Source organism: Nyctereutes procyonoides, unplaced genomic scaffold, assembly GCF_905146905.1.
Source record: "Nyctereutes procyonoides isolate TBG_1078 unplaced genomic scaffold, NYPRO_anot_genome, whole genome shotgun sequence".
NCBI classification, from domain to species: Eukaryota; Metazoa; Chordata; class Mammalia; order Carnivora; family Canidae; genus Nyctereutes; species Nyctereutes procyonoides.
In genome coordinates this window covers 7,942,629-7,961,793 of record NW_026575133.1, presented here as the reverse complement: position 1 = coordinate 7,961,793, position 19,165 = coordinate 7,942,629, and the positions used below count along the sequence as shown (strand labels likewise).

At 40.5% G+C, this 19,165-nt stretch overlaps 1 protein-coding gene across 2 annotated transcripts in view; it reads right to left on the bottom strand.

Moving 5' to 3' along the window:
• CNNM2 (cyclin and CBS domain divalent metal cation transport mediator 2) overlaps positions 1-19,165 on the bottom strand; it is a 153,434-nt gene that overhangs the window by 15,028 nt on the left and 119,241 nt on the right. For both annotated transcript variants that reach the window (XM_055300214.1, XM_055300216.1), the window contains exons 2-4: positions 14,816-14,959; positions 11,595-11,732; positions 9,394-9,563 (exon numbers count right to left, since the gene is read on the bottom strand). In XM_055300214.1, coding sequence (XP_055156189.1) covers positions 9,394-9,563; positions 11,595-11,732; positions 14,816-14,959 — 452 coding nt within the window. The remainder of the gene's footprint in view (positions 1-9,393; positions 9,564-11,594; positions 11,733-14,815; positions 14,960-19,165) is intronic.

Genomic DNA, 19,165 nt, shown 5'->3' with positions numbered 1-19,165 from the left:
CAAGTCAGGGCTTTATTAATTCACTTAGATGCTCATAACTCATGAAACAGACACAATCACCCTCCCTTACACATCAGGAGAGGGGCTCAGAAGGATTACATGAGAGAACAAGCCCTTGACCAACGCCATGGTGCCCACTAACGCAAACTATTATTTTGATCATTCCCTATTATTATATACTAAATTCCCAGTTATGAGAGACTCTCCTCAAAGCACTTCTTCAGAAAACGCTCTACTGTCTCTCTTTTAGGTTTTCCTTCATTCAAAATACTAGTTTTATCACTCCCGGCCAACTCTCTCACTGTAGGAAGGGAACTGACAACTCCACCCATAATGTAAAATCATCCTGCAAGCAAAGGGGTGCCGGAAACCCTGACCATGCGGGGCCCGGGGCAAAGATGGTCCAGGCCACCTGTGAGTTTCCAGTGCACAAGACAGAGGGAAGCAGGGGAAGAATCAGTGGGACATGGTGGTCAACAACAAAAAAAAACCCTGTGGGGAAAAAGATCACAAGAATGTAGGAAATTCAGAGAAAAAGATTACTCCCTGTTCTTATACACATTTTGTACAGGAAGGAAAATGCAAGGAGTAAGAGTTGAGGCGAGAGAAGGGAGGGCAGGGGAGAAGTGGGGAGACAGCGGGGCCGCCAGGCTCCGGGGGTTTGCACAGGAAGCCGCGGGATGGGGCTGGAGCAGCCTGGAGAGCAGGGCAGGCCGAGGAGCTCCCTATGTGGTGGGCCAGCGAGGCAGGAAAAGGGAGTCTGGGCTCATGCTGGGCTGGGAGCCATGCAGCTGCAAGATGGCTAGGAGAGAAGCTACAAGAAGGGATCCACAGTTTGGTGAAAGCAGGAGGAGAACAAAGTGTAAGGAAGAGAGGAGGAGTCACTAATTATGACAGATGTTTGCTCTAAGGGACCCGAAGACAGGCACCATGAAGATGGATAGAAACTTCAGGAAGGCACTGCATTGGTGCTGGGAACTGGGAGTGGGACTGGGGGCAAAAGGGGACAGAAGGAGGCCTTGGGGGAAGAGTCCATCAAGAAAGGCTAAAGTGGAAGAATGAAGGTTAAGAGGAAGGTCAGGATGGAGATGGAGATGAGGGAGGGGAGGAAGGGAGAGGGAGGAGGGAAGGAGAGGGAGCGGGAGTGAGGAGCAGAAAGAGAGAAGAGGTGGTCACTAAGTGAGCCAAAGCAGAAGGCTGGGCAGCAAAGAAGAGGCAAAGTGACCGGCCTCAGAGGCAGGGTCCCTTAAGAGGAGGGGAAGAAGAGGACGGGGAGGGACAATCCTCAGAGCCGGTGAGCAATAACGCTGGACGCGCCGGGTGGTACAGATCTTCGCAATTACTTATCTACTTCTTGCTGCGCTAACCCCTGACCTCGTATCCGATAGTTCATATATACATATGAGGCTGTCTCTGTAGTCGGAAGCTCAACAGCGACATAACCCAAATTTCTACGCAGAAAATCAAGAGGAAGCATCAAATGCAGCAGAGCCTCATCATGACTCCCATCTTTGTGGGGTTCTCCACTGATCTGGACCATTTGTTTTACAAGCTACAAGACCTTCTGTATTCTGTGTGCCTGCACAATTCTTTAGAATTATCATCAGAACCAGCAGGGTAACACCCACTCCCCCAAAAGACTGTAAATAACAACTCGGGGTCTGCCTCTGGGGGAGGAGCTCTTCCGGGGGCAGTACCCACACGAGCCACGCTCGAACCCCTGCCAAGTAAACTCAAAGGCAGAGATTCCCAGCCCTTGCTGTACACTGGAAACTCCTGGGGATTTAAAAAACAAACAAAAGACCTGATGTCTGGCTCCCACTCCGAGGCATTGCGATTTAACTCATATGGGTGTAACCTGGGCATGAGGATTTTAATAAAGCTTTCCAGTTGATTCTAGCAGGCAGCAAGTTTGGGAATCCGTTGCTATGAGGCTCTATGGACAAAGGCCCCAGCTCTGGAGCTGCGTGCCCTGGCCTCTTAGGAAACTCCCCTGTAGTCACAGAGGCTGAGAGCCCGCAAATTGAACAAGGATAGCCGCATAAAGACTCAAAGCGCTGGATGCTAGCCACCTTGGTTCGTCTCCCTCTGTCCTTCGGGACACACCTGCAGGTGGAGGAGATCAGGCATCTCCCGCAGCCCGCCCAGCTGACCTTGACCAGGTTACGTGGCGGTACACAGGTCGATGCTTGCTGGCGGAGGAGTCCCAGAATTAGTGAAATCTACCTTCAGCCTCAGAGAGGAGGTTGCCAAATTTTTATTTCATATAGATATTTTGAAAAACACACCCATCTATCCACTCTAACCATCATTCTGCATCAGACCAGACATCTTAACCCCCCAAATACAGAAAATATATAATTTCAGAACAGACAGGTCTTTAAACTGAGTACATGTAATTTTATGAAGACTTTGCAGCAGCTCTCTATTTTTCACATTTGGTCTCAAACTAGTGAAAACTTTGTCAAGCAGTAGCATGAAGGAACCACGGCGCCAGACTCCTTTTACTCCATTTATAAAACTGCAACAGATTAAAGGATCCTGTGGTTCTTTCGATTCTAACTTTATAGGATTCTACAATTCCAAGTTCTGAAAACTGGACATCCCTGTATTCCTCACTACATGAGTGAAGCTTTTCTGGCAGGCGAGTTTTAGAAACATCCAGTAAACATTTTTTTATTCCTCTGTATGTGTCAATGGATCCCAAAAGTGACCCAAGTAAACCTACCAGTATGCAAATTGAAGCCATCCCCATGAGGCAATGGCCTGGCTGGCTCACGACCAATCTGGTGTCTTTCGATAATGATTGTTTCCATATACGGAAGGAGCTACATATCAATTTTACTTTTGAAACATCCACAAATTTACCAAACTCTAGCATATTGCACACACAAAAAAATCAGCACAGGACATGACGGGCTCCCAAAGGGAATTATGTCTTCATGTCTAAATCGATGAAAGAGGGCAGCCCAGGTGGCTCAGCGGCTTAGCGCCACCTTCGGCCTAGGGTGTGGTCCTGGAGACCCGGGATTGAGTCCCATATCGGGCTCCCTGCCCGATGGAAGCCTGCTTCTCCCTCTGTCTGTGTCTCTGCCTCTCTCTCTGTGTCTCTCATGAATAAATAAAATCTTTAAAAAAATAAATCAACGAAAGAGAAGGCAGGCCTCATGATCTCAGGCCAAGCTAGCTTCCCAAGTAAACTTACCAACACAAGTGCCCTACCTTTCTTTGGAAGAAGGTTATTCGGTAGCTCTCCTCTCCTCGAAGTTCCTAAGCATCCAGAAAGTACTAAAAGCAGTCTTGTGCTACACCTGGCCACAAGGTAGAAGCCTGTGCTACTCTCGTTGGCAACAAGATCAAGTGGTCAGCAGATGCCATGGACGCAGGGAGACCAAAGACTTCCTTGGGCACCATATGCTGAGCATCCACTAGGTCTCCTGCTCACCTTCAAGTTCTTGTTTTGTTTTTGTTTTTTTATACCACCATCACAAAGTATTCCATGGGGCTTGACACCTGAAGGAAGGTAACTAAATCCTGGGGTGTGAAAATGCCAGGTTAAGGTCACCAGCACTACCCCATTAAGAGGGGAAGCATGACCCCAAGAGAGTCTATTCTGCTGCTCAAACATTCCCTAGCAATTGTTTTTTAACCTGGAGTCCAGAGATGTAGTCTTGGGACTGCAAGTTCCCTTGAGGAATGTTTGTTAAATTTTTTTTTTACAATGTTGATGGTCAAAAATCAATTTACACATATTTGGGACCATCTGGTTGACCATCCTCTAACCAAATGCCATCACCAGATGTCAACCAGAGCCTTCAGGCTCACAACTGCATTACGAAGGAGTTGTTACTACCTGAATCATCATGGCTGAGCCTTGCTGCTCAATCAACTGGGAGCTTGTTAGAAATAAGCAGCATTTCAAACTCCACCCCAGCCCTACTGGATCTGCAAGTGATTCCTCTGCACATAAAAGTGTGAGGAACACTGAACTGGAGAGAGAGACACGAGAGAACCAAACATAAATAAGGACCAGTCACACCCAGTGGAAGCCAAATAACAGCACAGCATCCTGCACAAATAACTCAGATTGAATAAAGGGCTGAAGGGTCAATCATTGCTGGGCCCATGGAGACCCAAGCATGCTGAATGCAAAAGAGCCTGCATCAGAGCTTTGCCTCACTGGGACCAGTGGTACTTTCCTACCAGGCAAACAATCAATGACACATTTAAAATATCAATCACGTATCTGTTTTGGCTTATACAAATTCTAACTCAAAGAGTGCAAAAGGAGCTTATATCTAGTTTTTTTTTTTAATTTACACATATCTAAGTATAATTTGTTAAAAATAGGGTCAACAATGGGTATCCAAGTAATTTATTTTTTCTTTACAATGGGTGCTATCTGTACTTGACTCAGGATTAAAGATCTATTATTTACAGGGAAACACAGACCCTACAACTCCCAAATCCTCAAAAAAAGATTGGTACTGAAGGCTTAAAGTCTCTTCCAGTAACAGGTGAAATGGCTCTAAGTAATATCAAGGGATGTGTAAACTCCAAGATGCTACCTGCCACCTTCACAAAGGAAAAGATTTCACTCTACAGGGAAAAACCTCTTTTGACTCTATGTTAGAGGCCCTGAAAAAAGAGTGGGTGGGACAGCTGAACAACAAAAATATTCTGAGGCATGAAATCAAGCAGGAAAAGTAACATCAGAAAAAAAAAAAAGTGTTCCTTTTATTGATTCTGTAATGGGCAAAGAAAAGAGCTATTTGTTTTCCTACTATTCTTTATAGTTACTAAAATCATAATCTGGTTATGTGCTATGGAGGAGCAATCTTTTTTTTTGGCTTATTTAGACATTTTACTCCCCTCCCCCCCAACCCAACAAATCCTTCACTGTAAAATACCAACTCTATGAATTAGAAAAATGGTTTATAGTGGTTAAAATTATTGTGTACACACTCTTGACATCTCTGTATGTGCTTTCTGCTTCTTTCATGACTATATTATGGTCTCATCATATCAAAACAAGTGGTGGAGACATAAGAACTACTACTACTTTATAATTAACCAATTTGCTATGAATGTGTTTGCATAGGTAGCTTTAGCAAATAATTTCTTTAGATGCATGTGTATAAGGAGGCTGTTAGTTTAAGGATATGATTGGTTTCACAGCACTTTTTCTTTTTTGTTCACTATTCATCATGGATTTTTACAAAGATTTTTGCGGTTTTTTGTTTTCTAAAATAAAAAATGGTTGCTTAATTTTGTCAGTTGCCTGTCTGCTATCTATTGATATGAGCATGAGGATTTTTTTCCTTTACTGCTTTTCTAATTAACATGGCATATTTTGTTTTTGTTCTTAAATTAGCCCTGCATTCCTCAATAAAGCTAATTTAGTTGGTCAGTGAATAACATGTAGCTGGTCTCCAACTGTTACCTTTTTAGTTAGGAAAGCTGATGGATCGTACCATCTTGTCCCATTTGTATTATACAGAAAATGAATTCCAAGTTTCAATTTTTTTTCAAGTGATTTCTTTGAATCTAGCTGTTTTAAAGGAGAAGAGAGAATTCATTTTGTTGTTTCCCTCTTATTAACTATGCCAATAGAATACTGATTTTGTTAATCTTTTAAAAGAACCAAATATTGATTTTATTATGGACTTTAAGGCTTTCTCATTAACATTTTTTTCATTACTATCTTTATTATTTAATTTGTTCTTTTTTCAGATTGCTATTTTGTTATTTTTCTGGATAGATTTTTTCTTATTTAAGTACTCAGAATAAAATTTCTTAAAACTCTGACATACTGCATATAAAGTATTATTTAATAATGTCTTTAATGGGGACGCCTGGGTGGCTCAGCAGTTTAGCGCCTGCCGTCGGCCCAGGGCGTGATCCTGGAGCCCCACGTCAGGCTCCCTGCAAGGAGCCTGCTTCTCCTTCTGCCTGGGTCTCTGCCTCTCTCTCTCAATCTGTGTTTCTCATGAATAAATAAATAAAATCTTTAAAAAAATAATAATGTCTTTAATGAGGTTCTCTGTATTTTATGATATTCTATATATTTTCTAATTCAGTTGATACTTAGGGTTTATCAGTTTGATATTAATTATATTTTCAGCATTTCTTTAAATAGGTAATAGTATATGTGGTAATAAATTCAAATTCAAAGGGAGAAATAAATCTCCCTTTCATACTATTCCCTGACCTCTGAGTCTTCCTCCCTCCTTAGAGGCAACCACCTGTGACCTGAGTAACCTTCCAGAGAGATTCATGATGTAAAGATGTACACGAAACACCTGGGAATACATTATACACTCTATTGTGAGCCTTATGTGTAAACCTTTCTAAGAGAACTGGTCACCATTTAAAAATGGCTTAGTACTCTTCAATTATGTATTTTTAGGTCCAATTTTATTTCATTATGATCTATACGTGGTGGTTCTAGAAATTTCTACCTGAGTTTAGGAGAACATATATATGACATAGCAAATCATCTACTTTATGAAAGTCACATAAAACTTCTTAAAAAATGTATTTCCCTGCCTTTATATTCAATTTTCTCCCAATTCCTGTTAATTTTATTAGGTTAAAATATTTTTTCTTGGTATGCTTACTCTTTTATGATGGTGAAAATTATTTTCCACCAAAATTATATTCTTTTCCATTTCCATGGATACACCACATCCGTGAGTACTTGGTAAATCCTATGATTTACATGAGTCCAGAAAGGTCCCAATTATCTATAGGATAATTAAGGAGGTTCTTTTATTTGAAAACAACTCAATAAAAGGTATGATGTATTTTGTTATTTAAGACACATAGGGACAATATGCTTTTCTTTCAATGTTTATTGTGTTCTTACCACTGTCCTTATTGATTATTCCCCAATAAATTTCAGTTTAAAAATCTACTTTTTCAGATAAAACTTTAGGTTGTAGGCTTTTTATACTTACGTAGTGGAAGGTAGGTGCCCAGTAACTTATAATAGAATTATTCTTTTAATTAAGCTTACTTAAATTGCTTACTTTGAATAGACTTTATTTCATTTAGTGTTTAAACTCAGAGTGATGTGTTTCTATTTATAATTATATTCCAAACATCAATTACTTAATAAAAGAGTTTTTTCTAGTATCTGCAGAAGAGGGCACTGGGACCAGGAATGGAAGGCAGATACTACAGCTTTCTTCTGATTTAATGCTTTAAAATGCAGCAGAACATGCCCAATAGCCTGCCATGAATTGCCCAAGTTGGGTTAGTGATATTTTAGAGTGGAATATACTTTGTTAAAGGTGACAGCTGTGCTAGATCGACAGGGATCATAGTATTTCATTTTGTTATATTCCGGCACCTCAGGTAATTGGCTGGCACACAAGAACCTAATTTTCACTAAACTCCATAGTTTAAACACCTCCATAAATCCTCTTAATCCAGCAGATACACAATTTATAAAGAAACAAACAAACCCATGACATGATCAGTTCAACAATTCAAAAAAATTGTCACATTTCTATAAATACTTAACATTACGTAAGTATTTAAACACAGGTACATATACACAAATGCCTTATCAAAAATATCTTTAGGGATCCCTGAGTGGCGCAGCGGTTTGGCACCTGCCTTTGGCCCAGGGCGTGATCCTGGAGATCCGGGATCGAATCCCACGTCGGGCTCCCGGTGCATGGAACCTGCTTCTCCCTCTGCCTATGTCTCTGCCTCTCTCTCTCTCTCTCTCTGTGTGTGTGACTATCATAAATAAATAAAAATTTAAAAAAAAATCTTTAAAGATGCTTGTAAATGAACAGGGAATATGAAGTCCCTCTTCCATAAAACTCTGTTTTTAGATTTTTCAGCCAGGAAATGGCTTTGTTATAGACCAACAGAGGATTCCTGAATCGCAACTTCATACAGGCTAAGTACATAAAAATCAACAACTGAGAGACACTTAATCTCTAGTTTTACTCCTGAAATTCACCATGTCAATTCTCAAAGTCCTAAGTGAAATGTAACCCAAGGCTTACAGTGTCATTCAAAGTTTCTCTAGGTTTAGGAATATTCACATCTAGCTGTTATGAGGAGCACCAATGTTTTACTCCCTCACTACAGGACATTGACCCCCTAGAGCCCCGAGTTTCAAGTGTGTATATATCTCCAGAGAAAAAGAAAAACACAATTCAGGGTTGAAGGAGATTAAGGTTATTAGAAGAATCAGGGTATTGAATTAGAAAACCTGTAAAAAGAGGTTTCCAAGAAAGAACATATGAAAGTGACACATAACTAGTTAATGCATGGACTTTTCTACAGTTCCTTATTTCTGCCTCCAGATATCACAAGAGCACCCGAACATGGAACACGAACACAGCACTCTGCCAAGTTTCTGACATCCAGACATCTGATAAGAGTTTTCAAATAAAAAGAATCTCCTTAATTATCCTTTAGATAATTGAGACCTTGCTGGACTCAGGTAAATTGTAGGACCTATCAAGTACTCATTATACTCTTCGAATGATACCTCCAATTCATACCTAGGAAATAACCAAAAAGGAGAATGCTTAAGGGGGTAGGATTCTTGTACTGAATAAGTGCAGATGTCCTGTAAAATTAATTCTTCAGAGTAAGGAGGTATGAGAAGTCAATAAAACCAGAACTTTATTCATTGTACGGTTCATGTTGGTCTCCATGTCAAAGAGAGTGTTCTATAAAATTAAACTGTGATATAATGAGGGCCACCTATCAACTCAAGCACCAAAGCCTCTCCAGGAGGGTACAGATTGGATGGACCTTCTTACCTTATATAGTGGATTATGTTATTAGTGAGAAGGAAAAAGGTTTCCATTACCACAAGAGGCTGTGATGATTACATCAGTTCCTCTGTAGTTCAGTCTGGTTAGTAACCAGGAATAAAAATAATAAATGGATTAATTTGATGGTTTTAAGGGAAGAGATAGTAAGTTACCTCTAGGAAGTTGTAGAAGACCAAGTCCTAATGAAGAGTGGAAAAAAGAAAAGACAATAAAAAGAGGACCCCAGGAACTCATGACACTTAAATTTCAAATGCCCAACCAAGACTTGGATGCATACAGGTAACTCTCCAAACTCTTCAAAAAAACACAAACAACTGAATTCACCATTCTTTAAATGAGTGCTTCTATGCCTCAGCAATCAGTAAGTCCCCTTCAGTATTGAAAATTGAGTAACTAATGACATTGCTTTGTACTGATATAATTTTACAGAGATGAAAACAGGGGGATGAAATCCTCCCATGTATAAGGCTACCCCAGAAGTTAAGTGTATGAACCTTGACACCCATTCACCTATAGCAAAGTCTCCTCAGAACCAGAAGGATGGGTACTCAGTGAGATCAAACAACTATTGAATAATTCTTCTGACCTGCAAAATGAGAACGAAGTAGTCTACAGGTTTGTTTCGCTGGTAGAGGTAGTATTCTGGGGCTTTCTTGTTCTTCTCATCATACTTCAGTTCCTGGATGACATTGGGGTGCTTTAGCAGCCTTAGAAGGATCTTCTCTGACATCTGGGATGGGCTAAATGCTTCTACTTCTATAGATATAAACACAACTTGATATTACACTTCAAATGGATGGAAAAAAAATTATACTAGTGATTAAGGTGTTTAGAATATAAGAATACTTGGAACCAAAGCAATACAATATGGATTAACGACACTTCCATTTGGTGATCCACTGGGGGCAGATTACCTGGGAGAAATCAGAAAATGCTGAAGTCTCATATTTAAATTTTTCCTTTTCAATCTGTCATCGGTTTCAGTTCTTATAAAATTACCCTAATTTTCTGATACAAATCAAGGTCAACCAGAAGCAGGCTCCTGACTGCCAGGACACCCTTCAACAGGCCACAATAGTCTGACTGTCCAACAACAGCCAAAGGAAGAAGCAAAGGTCAGGAAGCATCTAGGTGTGGGTTAGTACCAGGTGCACAGACGAAGTGCTCCACCTCTCATTCTCCCACTCCACTACCCTGAGAAAGTCTGGGAACAAAGGAAGGCAGAGATTCAGAATAAAAGCAAGGCACGTGCACACATCAACATGCACTCCAACTTGCTAACTAAAAAAATAAAAAAATGTTTATCTGTATTTACAAGATACCAATTTTATTTCTGATAACAAAACTCAAAATTCCTGGCGTGTGGTTGGGTCCGCTGAAACTGGACTTCATGGTATCTCAGAGGCAGAGTAGGAGAACATTTAATTTTAAATTATGGTTCTTAAATGATGAACAATATTACCAGAATTAGAAAAATGAGTTAAAGATACTGTTTATATGTTTAAAAACTGTTTTAATTAGGTGAAACATAAATTCTGTGTTAGCTTCTGTGACTTCTTTGTAATAACAAAATAAGGTAGTACATTGTAGAACTTTTGGAAAATAAAGAAGAAGATAAACAGGAAAAAATAATTATCTATAAACCCACCACTCAATCATTCTGAGCAGTTGGTGAGTACTTTTTCCCAGGACCTTGCCTGCACACGTGTGTCTGTGTATATGTGTGTGTGCACAAACACAATGATAATCTTACATAATGATAAGTTTTATATTATTTTTTTCCTCACCTCACATTAAATTATGAGTATATTCCCATATCATAAATATTATATTATGAGCATTTCTATGTATCTGAACACATGTTCTTAAAGAATATGTAACATTCCATCGCACAGCTACTGTTAGTCTTCTTTTCAAAATATTTTAAGTACACTGCATGCAGCTGAAGGGCACTGGATACCCATCTTGGACACAGACGTCTTCTACAGGCCACGGGGTACTTTCAGATTTTCTCACATTCCCCCTGGCCAACAGAGCTCACCCTTTACCTAGAGAGCCATCTGGGGATGTGAGAAGGGTTAGTCACTCTCTTAAATCCATTCAACCTTGACCTTTCTGGAGCAGTCAGTGCCGGCTGGATTGGCGGTTTTAATAATGTGAACACTTGCCTCCTGGAACGAGCCCAAGTTAATCTGACTTGAAGAGGCCATCAAGAAATCCATGTCAAAGCTCTGAGAATTTCTGATTTCATTGAAATCATAAAAGATAAAGATTTAATTCTGAAAATCTATTTTTCTTCTTTCCAAATCAGAGCACCTATGTTACGACTGATGTCCAACTGTTCTTCCAAGGCAAGCTGGAGAGAGAATTACTCAACTGTCCAACACATAATGAGGTGGCGTCTGGTTTGCACTGCCAGCCTACTCCACCAGCGGCCTCTCCCCGGGACTTAGCTGGAAGCAGATGACCTGGCCTACTGTTGACATGCAGTGTGGCACTAACATTCATCCTTACCTTTCAGACCAATTTTAAGTTACTGGTCCACCCCTGGTAAATGTCTCAGAGGGTTCATGCCGACACTGAACACAGGAGAGGAGAGAATTTAAAAAGAAAAAAACAAAACAAAACAAACAAAACAAAAAAAAAAACAAAAAAACAAAACACAAAAGTGGCATTACTTATCACCCCATTTCCCAGTCTCCACCCCCAGCCCACCCCAGTCAGTGGTGGGTGAGAAACACGGTCCAGGGTTCATAGAGATCTCAAACTGCGATAAGCTGCACTTGCCTGTTGCTAGGAAACGGTGCATGGCCAGGAGAAGCTGTGGTGATATTTTAACCTTCATCTCGCTGTCTGTCTGCTTAAAGGCGGAAAAATCTTGCTTTCTTTCACGATGGGCCACTTTCTTTTTCGTTCTGTTATCAGCTGACAGAAAAGCAAGAAAAGACAAAAGGAAATGCATTCTATTAGATCAGGACTCTTTTTGAATGAAACGATAAAATCCCCTGGAAAGGCAGGACTACCTCTAGATCGCAGGCACTCTACGCATGAGTGCCACAGGGGAAGAGGAGGAGGGAGATTCCTCATCAGATCAGTGCAGCCCAGTCATGACCCAACTCAAGGTAAGGAGTAAGACGCGAGCTGACTAGCAGCAACAATAAGCATGCTTCATGAGGATCTGTAGGGCTCTTGCAAGTACATTAAGGACCAGCTGTGGACAAAACCCTCGCACAATCTGTGCAACCACACGGCAACGGTGTGCAGCTTGGAGTGCACATAGTCTCCCACTACTCGAGGTCACACCACAGGGAAGAACCACCACCGAGTGACAGATGACACAGGGAAGTGTGTCCTGCCTTTCAGACGCTCCTAGCCTCTGCTGAAACAGGGAAAACAAACACCTGAACAAAACCTCTTAAAAGAAACAAACAAAAAGGACACTTTCATAGAAAGTTTTAACAATACTGTTAGCGTCGTCGTTTCTACCCCAGACCATGAGATCCTCAAGGTCAAACAAATGTGAGGAAGGTCATCCAGAAGAGAGGTTGGCATACTTCCTTTGTAAAGGACTAGGTAATATTTCAGGCTCTGAGGACCATACAGTATCTGGCGTAACTGCTCAACCCTGCTGTTGAGCAGAAGCAACCATATGTAAATGAATTAACATGGCTGAGTGCCAATAAAACTTTATTACAGACATGAAATTTGAATTTCATGTTATTTTCGCATGCCACTAAGTAATTGTTTTTTTGATGTTTTTCAATGATTACCAAATATAAAAAACAGATAAAATTCTCAGCTTGTGGGTTCTACAAAAACTGGTGGCAGGCACTTGTGGGCTTGCAGTTTGCAAACCCCTGGTCTAGAAGGTGTCTGAAGAAAAAGAAGAAAAGAAAGAAAAAGAAGAAAAAAAGAAAAAGAAGGCTTTTTTCCCGTATTTTTCTCAACAAAGAAGTGATCAAGAAAAAACCTGGTGAAAGACAAGACCTTAATCAACTCACTCCTTTCCCAAGATTCATGGTCTGTACATTATTACCATTTCATGCCTAGGGCCAAAGAGACTAATTACCAGGCTTGTCCTGGGGAGAGGGCAATTGTAACTTATCATTTCTTCTGTCTCAAATTCTTTTCAGAATCAGACGGCATAAATCACCAAATCTCAAAAATAATTTTCTAATGGCAGATGTAGTCATCAGCCCTGATTACCTATCAGGCAATATACTGAAATATACTTTAAATATATTTAAATATACTTTAATATATTTTAGGTATATTTAAGAATATACCTAAAACCACATGTTTAGCATGTCACCCCAGTTAGGCAACACGTCTGTGTGAAATCAGTCTAATCAAGGTTTAAAAGAAGTTAACTGAAAAGCAAACATAAGATCTTATAGATGTCTTAATTATCTTTCTTATGATGAGTACTACCCCTGAGGAAACAAAAAAATATAAAGAGACACACTTGGTATTAAATAGTCATCGTAAGGAAGGATGAAAAGAATGTAAACACACAAGTAATATTCTTTACTATGTGACCTCTGACTACTCTCCAAGTGTCAAAAGGATGAAACACACAGGAACTGGTGATTTGAAAGAATGCACTGATATATATGTGAGGGAAAAAAAGATACATTTTCAAAAGCAAGTCATTACCTAAATATAAAGTTTATCCTTTGAAAGGTACATGGAAGGCTCTCATTTCTAAAATGAGGGACACTCCCTTCTAGCAGGAGTGAATAAAAATCAGTGTTTTATGCAATGCAGGCCTTGTCCCAGGTGCCCCAGGCCATCTGAACAACCCTTTTCCCTTCTAAGTCATGTTTTAAAGTCAAACAGAACAGAGCCCAGATACTCTTCTCTGCCCCACTTCTGAAAGCCCCAGATATCTTCAGGCATTGGGTCACCTTCGGCATTATCAATCTCTTGAAAGAGTCTTGCTTTCCTAAGTGAGGCTGAAGAAGAAGGCTTAAACTCCATACTCCAACAATCCAGTTGTAGACTTCAGTGAGACAAAATTCGGTTCAATACTCAGCCCAGGATCAAGTTTAATCCTTAGCAAATGCCAGCGAATCCTTCTCTCCTCTGCCCTAAGCCGAGTGACTCCTACCCCCTTCACCCATTTCTCCCTGCCCCACAAAGAAGACAGAGAGTAGCAGAGAAAGGGAAAAACACATTCTTATTGTATACCTGACCCTGTCCCGCTTCCTGTACCTACAGCTCACCACCACGGCCACAGCAAACCTACACTCACAAACCTCACGTCTATCTTAGCCCGTGGGTTCTGGAACAAGGACATTTAAACAGCTGCAATCCATCAATCTAACAAATCCTCCCCACAACAACCTGAAATATGACCTTAAGCAGAAAAATAAATTTATCTGAACAGAGCTGCCTAGTTGTGGAAAATAAAAAATTAGTAAAGAACAATTCTTTTTCCACATGTAGAATAAATGTAAAAACCAAGAATGGAGTTTTCTGTTTAGGGCAAGTAATGACCTGATCAATGGGTTAGAAGAAGCTGGCTTTTCTTTTAAAAAAATAAAAAAATAAAATAAAATAAATTTTTTTTTTAAGATTTTATTTATTAACTCATGAGAGACACATCGAAAAGCAGAGACACAGGCAGAGGGAGAAGCAGGCTCCCAACTGGGAGCCTGATGCAAGACTCGATCCCAGGACCCCGGGATCACAACCTGGGCCAAAGACCACAGGATCACAACCTGGGCCAAAGGCAGTCACTCAACCACTGAGCCACCCAGGAGCCCCAAAGCTGACTTTTCCCAAAAAACCCACAAAAATAAAACACTGCCATTAGACATCACAGGACCTGCCTCCTCTCTCCCCCTCTGACGAAGGGCCTAGAACACACTGCTAAGTGGCCCACAGCCTACACACGCAGCACATGGTTAGAGACAGGCAAATGACCAGCGAAGATGTGTGAGGACCCATGAACAAGAGGATAAGAAACTGCCGAGGTTTCAAAAACTCACACTCAGGCTACTCACTGTATAAATCTGTTTCGTCTAGAATCTCGGATTTGATGATTTCTTCAATCACGTCTTCTAAGGTGACGATTCCCAGAACTTCATAAAATGGGTCCCCTTCTCCTTCATTGTTCACTCGCTGCACAATAGCCAGGTGGGATTTACCTTTAAAGAAAAGAAAACACAGTTTAAGAAGGAATTTTCTGACCTTCCTGAACTAAGCCTCATATGTGATGATGTTAAGAATGGTGGTGACGAACACAGATACCAGGTGATCGGAGTATGCATTTGGGCATTTAAACATGGTGCGGAGATGCCACAGACAAATGGAAAAAGCTTCCTGGGCTGCTGAAAGCACGAGCGCCAAGTGGGAAGAGCCTCAGCTTCTATATACCTTGGCCTGCGCCATATGATCATCTGCTTCCTCTCAGATTTGGTCTTCAGTCACTTCAGCTCTTCTTCTCCTTCTAGCAACTGCTCCTTTACTTACAGGGAACAGTTATTGAAGTGTGGTCCGTGGACCTTTTGGGGTGCCCAAGACCCTCTTAGGAGGGGGAGGGCAACAAGGTCAAACTACTTCCAGAACACTAAAATGTTCTAGGCCTTTTGCACCGTGTAGAGATTTGAACCAATTGTACCAAGGCGTCTGAACACAAATTGAGACCGCAGTGGCAGACCATTTCCGCTACCACACATGCCCTGGGAAAGGAGGGCAATAGTTCATTTCTCTTCAGAATGTCCCAGATGAAGATGTAAAAATTGATTTAATTAAATCTTGTCCTGGAGTACTTGTTTTTTAATACTCTATGTGGCAAAATGAGACCCACCATGAAAGGCTTTGGTGGCATTCTGAAGTACAATGAGTGGCTGTCTTGAGGAAAGGCACACACACAACCGTTTGAACTGCAGGCTACTAGCTGCGTTTTTCACTGGACATCATTTTCACCCGAAGGATAAGTGCCAAACTGAGGGTACCTAGACTTGGATATTTGGCAAATACTTTCGTGAAAAGGGACAAAATGAGCCTGCAGCATTAGCTTATGATAAAATTTGAACTTTCAAGGGAAAAATCAGAATTTTGGGAAACTTGTATCCACCACGGGCTTGAAAACTCAACAAAGACCCTTCTGATGAGATAACAACTGTGATTTTTAAAATACTGAATAATGAAAGGGGTCAGCATTCCAAAGATCTGCATAACTCAGTGAGCCAGTATTTCCCAAATGATCCTGGTAATGATGTTACCAAACCATGCATAGGTAAACCATCTATTCAGAGTACAAGACTCTGATTTGTAACATCAGATTTTTCCTCTCATACCCTATTTTTAAATTTTTTAAAAGAGGTTTTTATTTAAATTCCAATTAGTGAACATACAGTATTGTAGTAGTTTCAGGTGTACAATATAGTGATTCAACAACTCCATATATCACAAGTTGCTCATCACAAGTGCCCTCCTTAATCACCATCACCTAATTCCCCCATCCTCTCACCCACCTCCCTCTGGTCACCATCAGTTTGTTCTCTATTGAGTCTCTTACTTGGTTATAATAACAGATTTTTTAAAATAAACTTTTTATACTTTGGCATAATTTTAGATCGACAGAAAAGCTGTAAAGACAGTACAGAATTCCTGTATAGCCTTCCCTCAGCTGCTCCCACTGTTAACATCATGCATTACCACAACCTGTTTGTAAAACTAAGAAACTGACATTGATAGAGCACTATTAAGTACATTCCAGACTTATTTGAGATTCCACCAGTTTTTCTATTAATGCCCTCTCTCTGTTCCAGGATCCATTCCAGAGCACCACATTGCATCTAGCTGTCATGTCTCTTCTAGCATCTGACAGTTTCTTAGTCTTTGCTTGTTTTTTATGATCCTGACAATCGAGGAGTACTGGTCAGGAATCCTGTAGAACGTCCTTTGGTTTGGGTTTGTCTGATGCTTTCTCATGATTAGAGTGGGATTCTGGGTTTTCTAGTTACATCATATCGAGGCTTAAATGATGGCCACATGACATTCTCAAGTTTCTCCACTGTGAAGTTATTAATATTTCTTCTTTTCTTCATTCTATCCTTTGGAAGCAGGTCACTAGGATTAGCCCACCCTCAGGGAAAAGTGAGGGATAGAAGTTAAGCTCTACTTCTCCTGGTGGGGAAGTACCCACATATATTATTCAGAATTTTTCGATAAGAAAGATTTCAGACCAAAGGATTTCAATTTAACAGTGCACCCAAAGTCCACTGGTATGGTTTCAGATTCTACACTGCAACTAACCTTTAAAAAAACTAACACTTGGGGAGTTTCAGCATCGTATCAAAGGAGAATATTCCCAATTGCCCAAAAAAGCTGTTAAAATATCCTTCCCCTTTCCAAATACATATCTATGTGAGGTCAGATTTTCTTCCTATATTTCAACTAAAACATATACTTCCTATATTTCAACTAAAACATCCACAGACTGGATGCAGAAGATAGGAAAATCCAACCAGGTGATAAAGATGAGGAAAGATAACACAACAATTATTGGTCATATAACAAAGGTTATTTTTGCTTTGGAAAAGTCACTTTTTTTGGAAAAGTTATTTTTAATAAAATGTTACTTATGTTAATGCAGTGGATCTATTATAATTGTCCTTCAAAAATGAATTAGTAAGTCTAGATGTTTTATATTACTCCATTTTAACATCAAATACAGTAAATATCAAGAGATAGAACCTACATAAACAAAAGTTCAAGAGTCTTCAATGATTTTTAAGAGCTTAAAGGGATCCGAATACAAGAAAGTTTAAGAACAGCTACTGTGGGAACGGCCACAAGGGCCAGGGAAGAACAGGTGCCCTGAAGTTGACCAGTCCTAGACTGGAGCCCCAGCATGGCCACTTCCTAGTCATTACTAGCTGTGTGATCATGAGGAAATCACAGAACTTTCCTGAGCCTCAGTCTCCTCATCTTTTAAAACCAGGCTAACAAAAATTGCTGTATCAGAGACAGTGTCGAGATCCAGCAAGGACAATGGCTAGGAGCCACTGAGCCATCAATAAATGGTAACTCTTACTCTCTTTTTAACATTCTTCCTCAGTTCTAAGGCACTGTCGACTTCTACCAGCTTATGTGGAGACAAGAAGAGCCACTATATTAAAAGTACACCATGATTAAAAGATGCATTTCTCAAAAACCAATATTGGTTTTCCTAATCCAAGGCACGTGAGACATCTGAAACAGATCTTTGAATTAAGCCAAGAAGAAATGATCTGATAATTTCATGACCAAATAACATTTATATTCTCTTTTTTTTTTAATTGACAGGGTGGGAATTCTTTGGGGGAGGGGTCCTTTAAATAATGTTTACTTAAAACTTCAAACTGGGGGAGTTCACTCAAACACAACCAGCTAGACGAACCAAAAATATTCTCTGGGGGCCACGTCTGATCAAGTTCCCGGCACTTACTCAGAAACTGGCTTTGATTCTGTAGGTTTGTTGGCCTTCCTCGGCTCTGCCTCAGACCCCTTTACAGGCATCAAGGTCTGAAAGCCTAGAAGTTTAGATTGTTAGACAATTAGGCATCCTAACAATTTTCATCCTTAGTGTGCTCATGTTCCAAGAATGAAAATATTTTGAGCAAATGAGACTAGGAGGGAAACTTATCAGCAAGAGATATAAACACGCATCAGGTCACGTCAGTGCTACCCTGGTCCACTCAGGCCGGTCAGTTTCTCACATCTGCTTTCCCAAGGACCCAAACATAAGCAGTTAAAAATTCTTGGTGAATGCTGTCTGTCGAAAGTTAAATTCTTTTGCTATTCCCAGCTTGTGATCATTTAAAAGGAATTTTCCAAAGCAAGGTCTAATATTAGACTTAAAATGAAGTTTCCATTCCACTGAGGCGCTATTCTCACCAAAGTAACTACCGCATAATCAGATTGTCTTGGAGCAATTCGTTTAAATGCAGATGGACATACTTGAAATACCAGCTCGATAGCACCAACAGATCTGACTGGAAAGGGCCATACTGGACTAGAAACTACTCATGTGAGTGAGGTTTCTTAGACTGAGCATTACTAGGTTTTCTTCCAAGCTCACTTAATAGGCTTTCATCCCCCCCACTTCCAGTGTTGAAACTTCTGCATCTGCCCCAGAGCCACATTCTTTTAGCTTTGCAATTTCTGGTGAGAAGTCCTGTTTTCTGAACCTTCTTCCAGGTAAGCAGTACAAAAGAGGGGAGAAAAAAAACCACCCCTCCAATGGGATCCCGCTTGGAGGAAACAGCTACACAGGGCACGTAACCCCAACCCTAACCATTTGTCACGGTGAATGCAGTCTTCAGGCTCATCCATGAGTGATCTCAAGGAAAAGGCAAACTGTC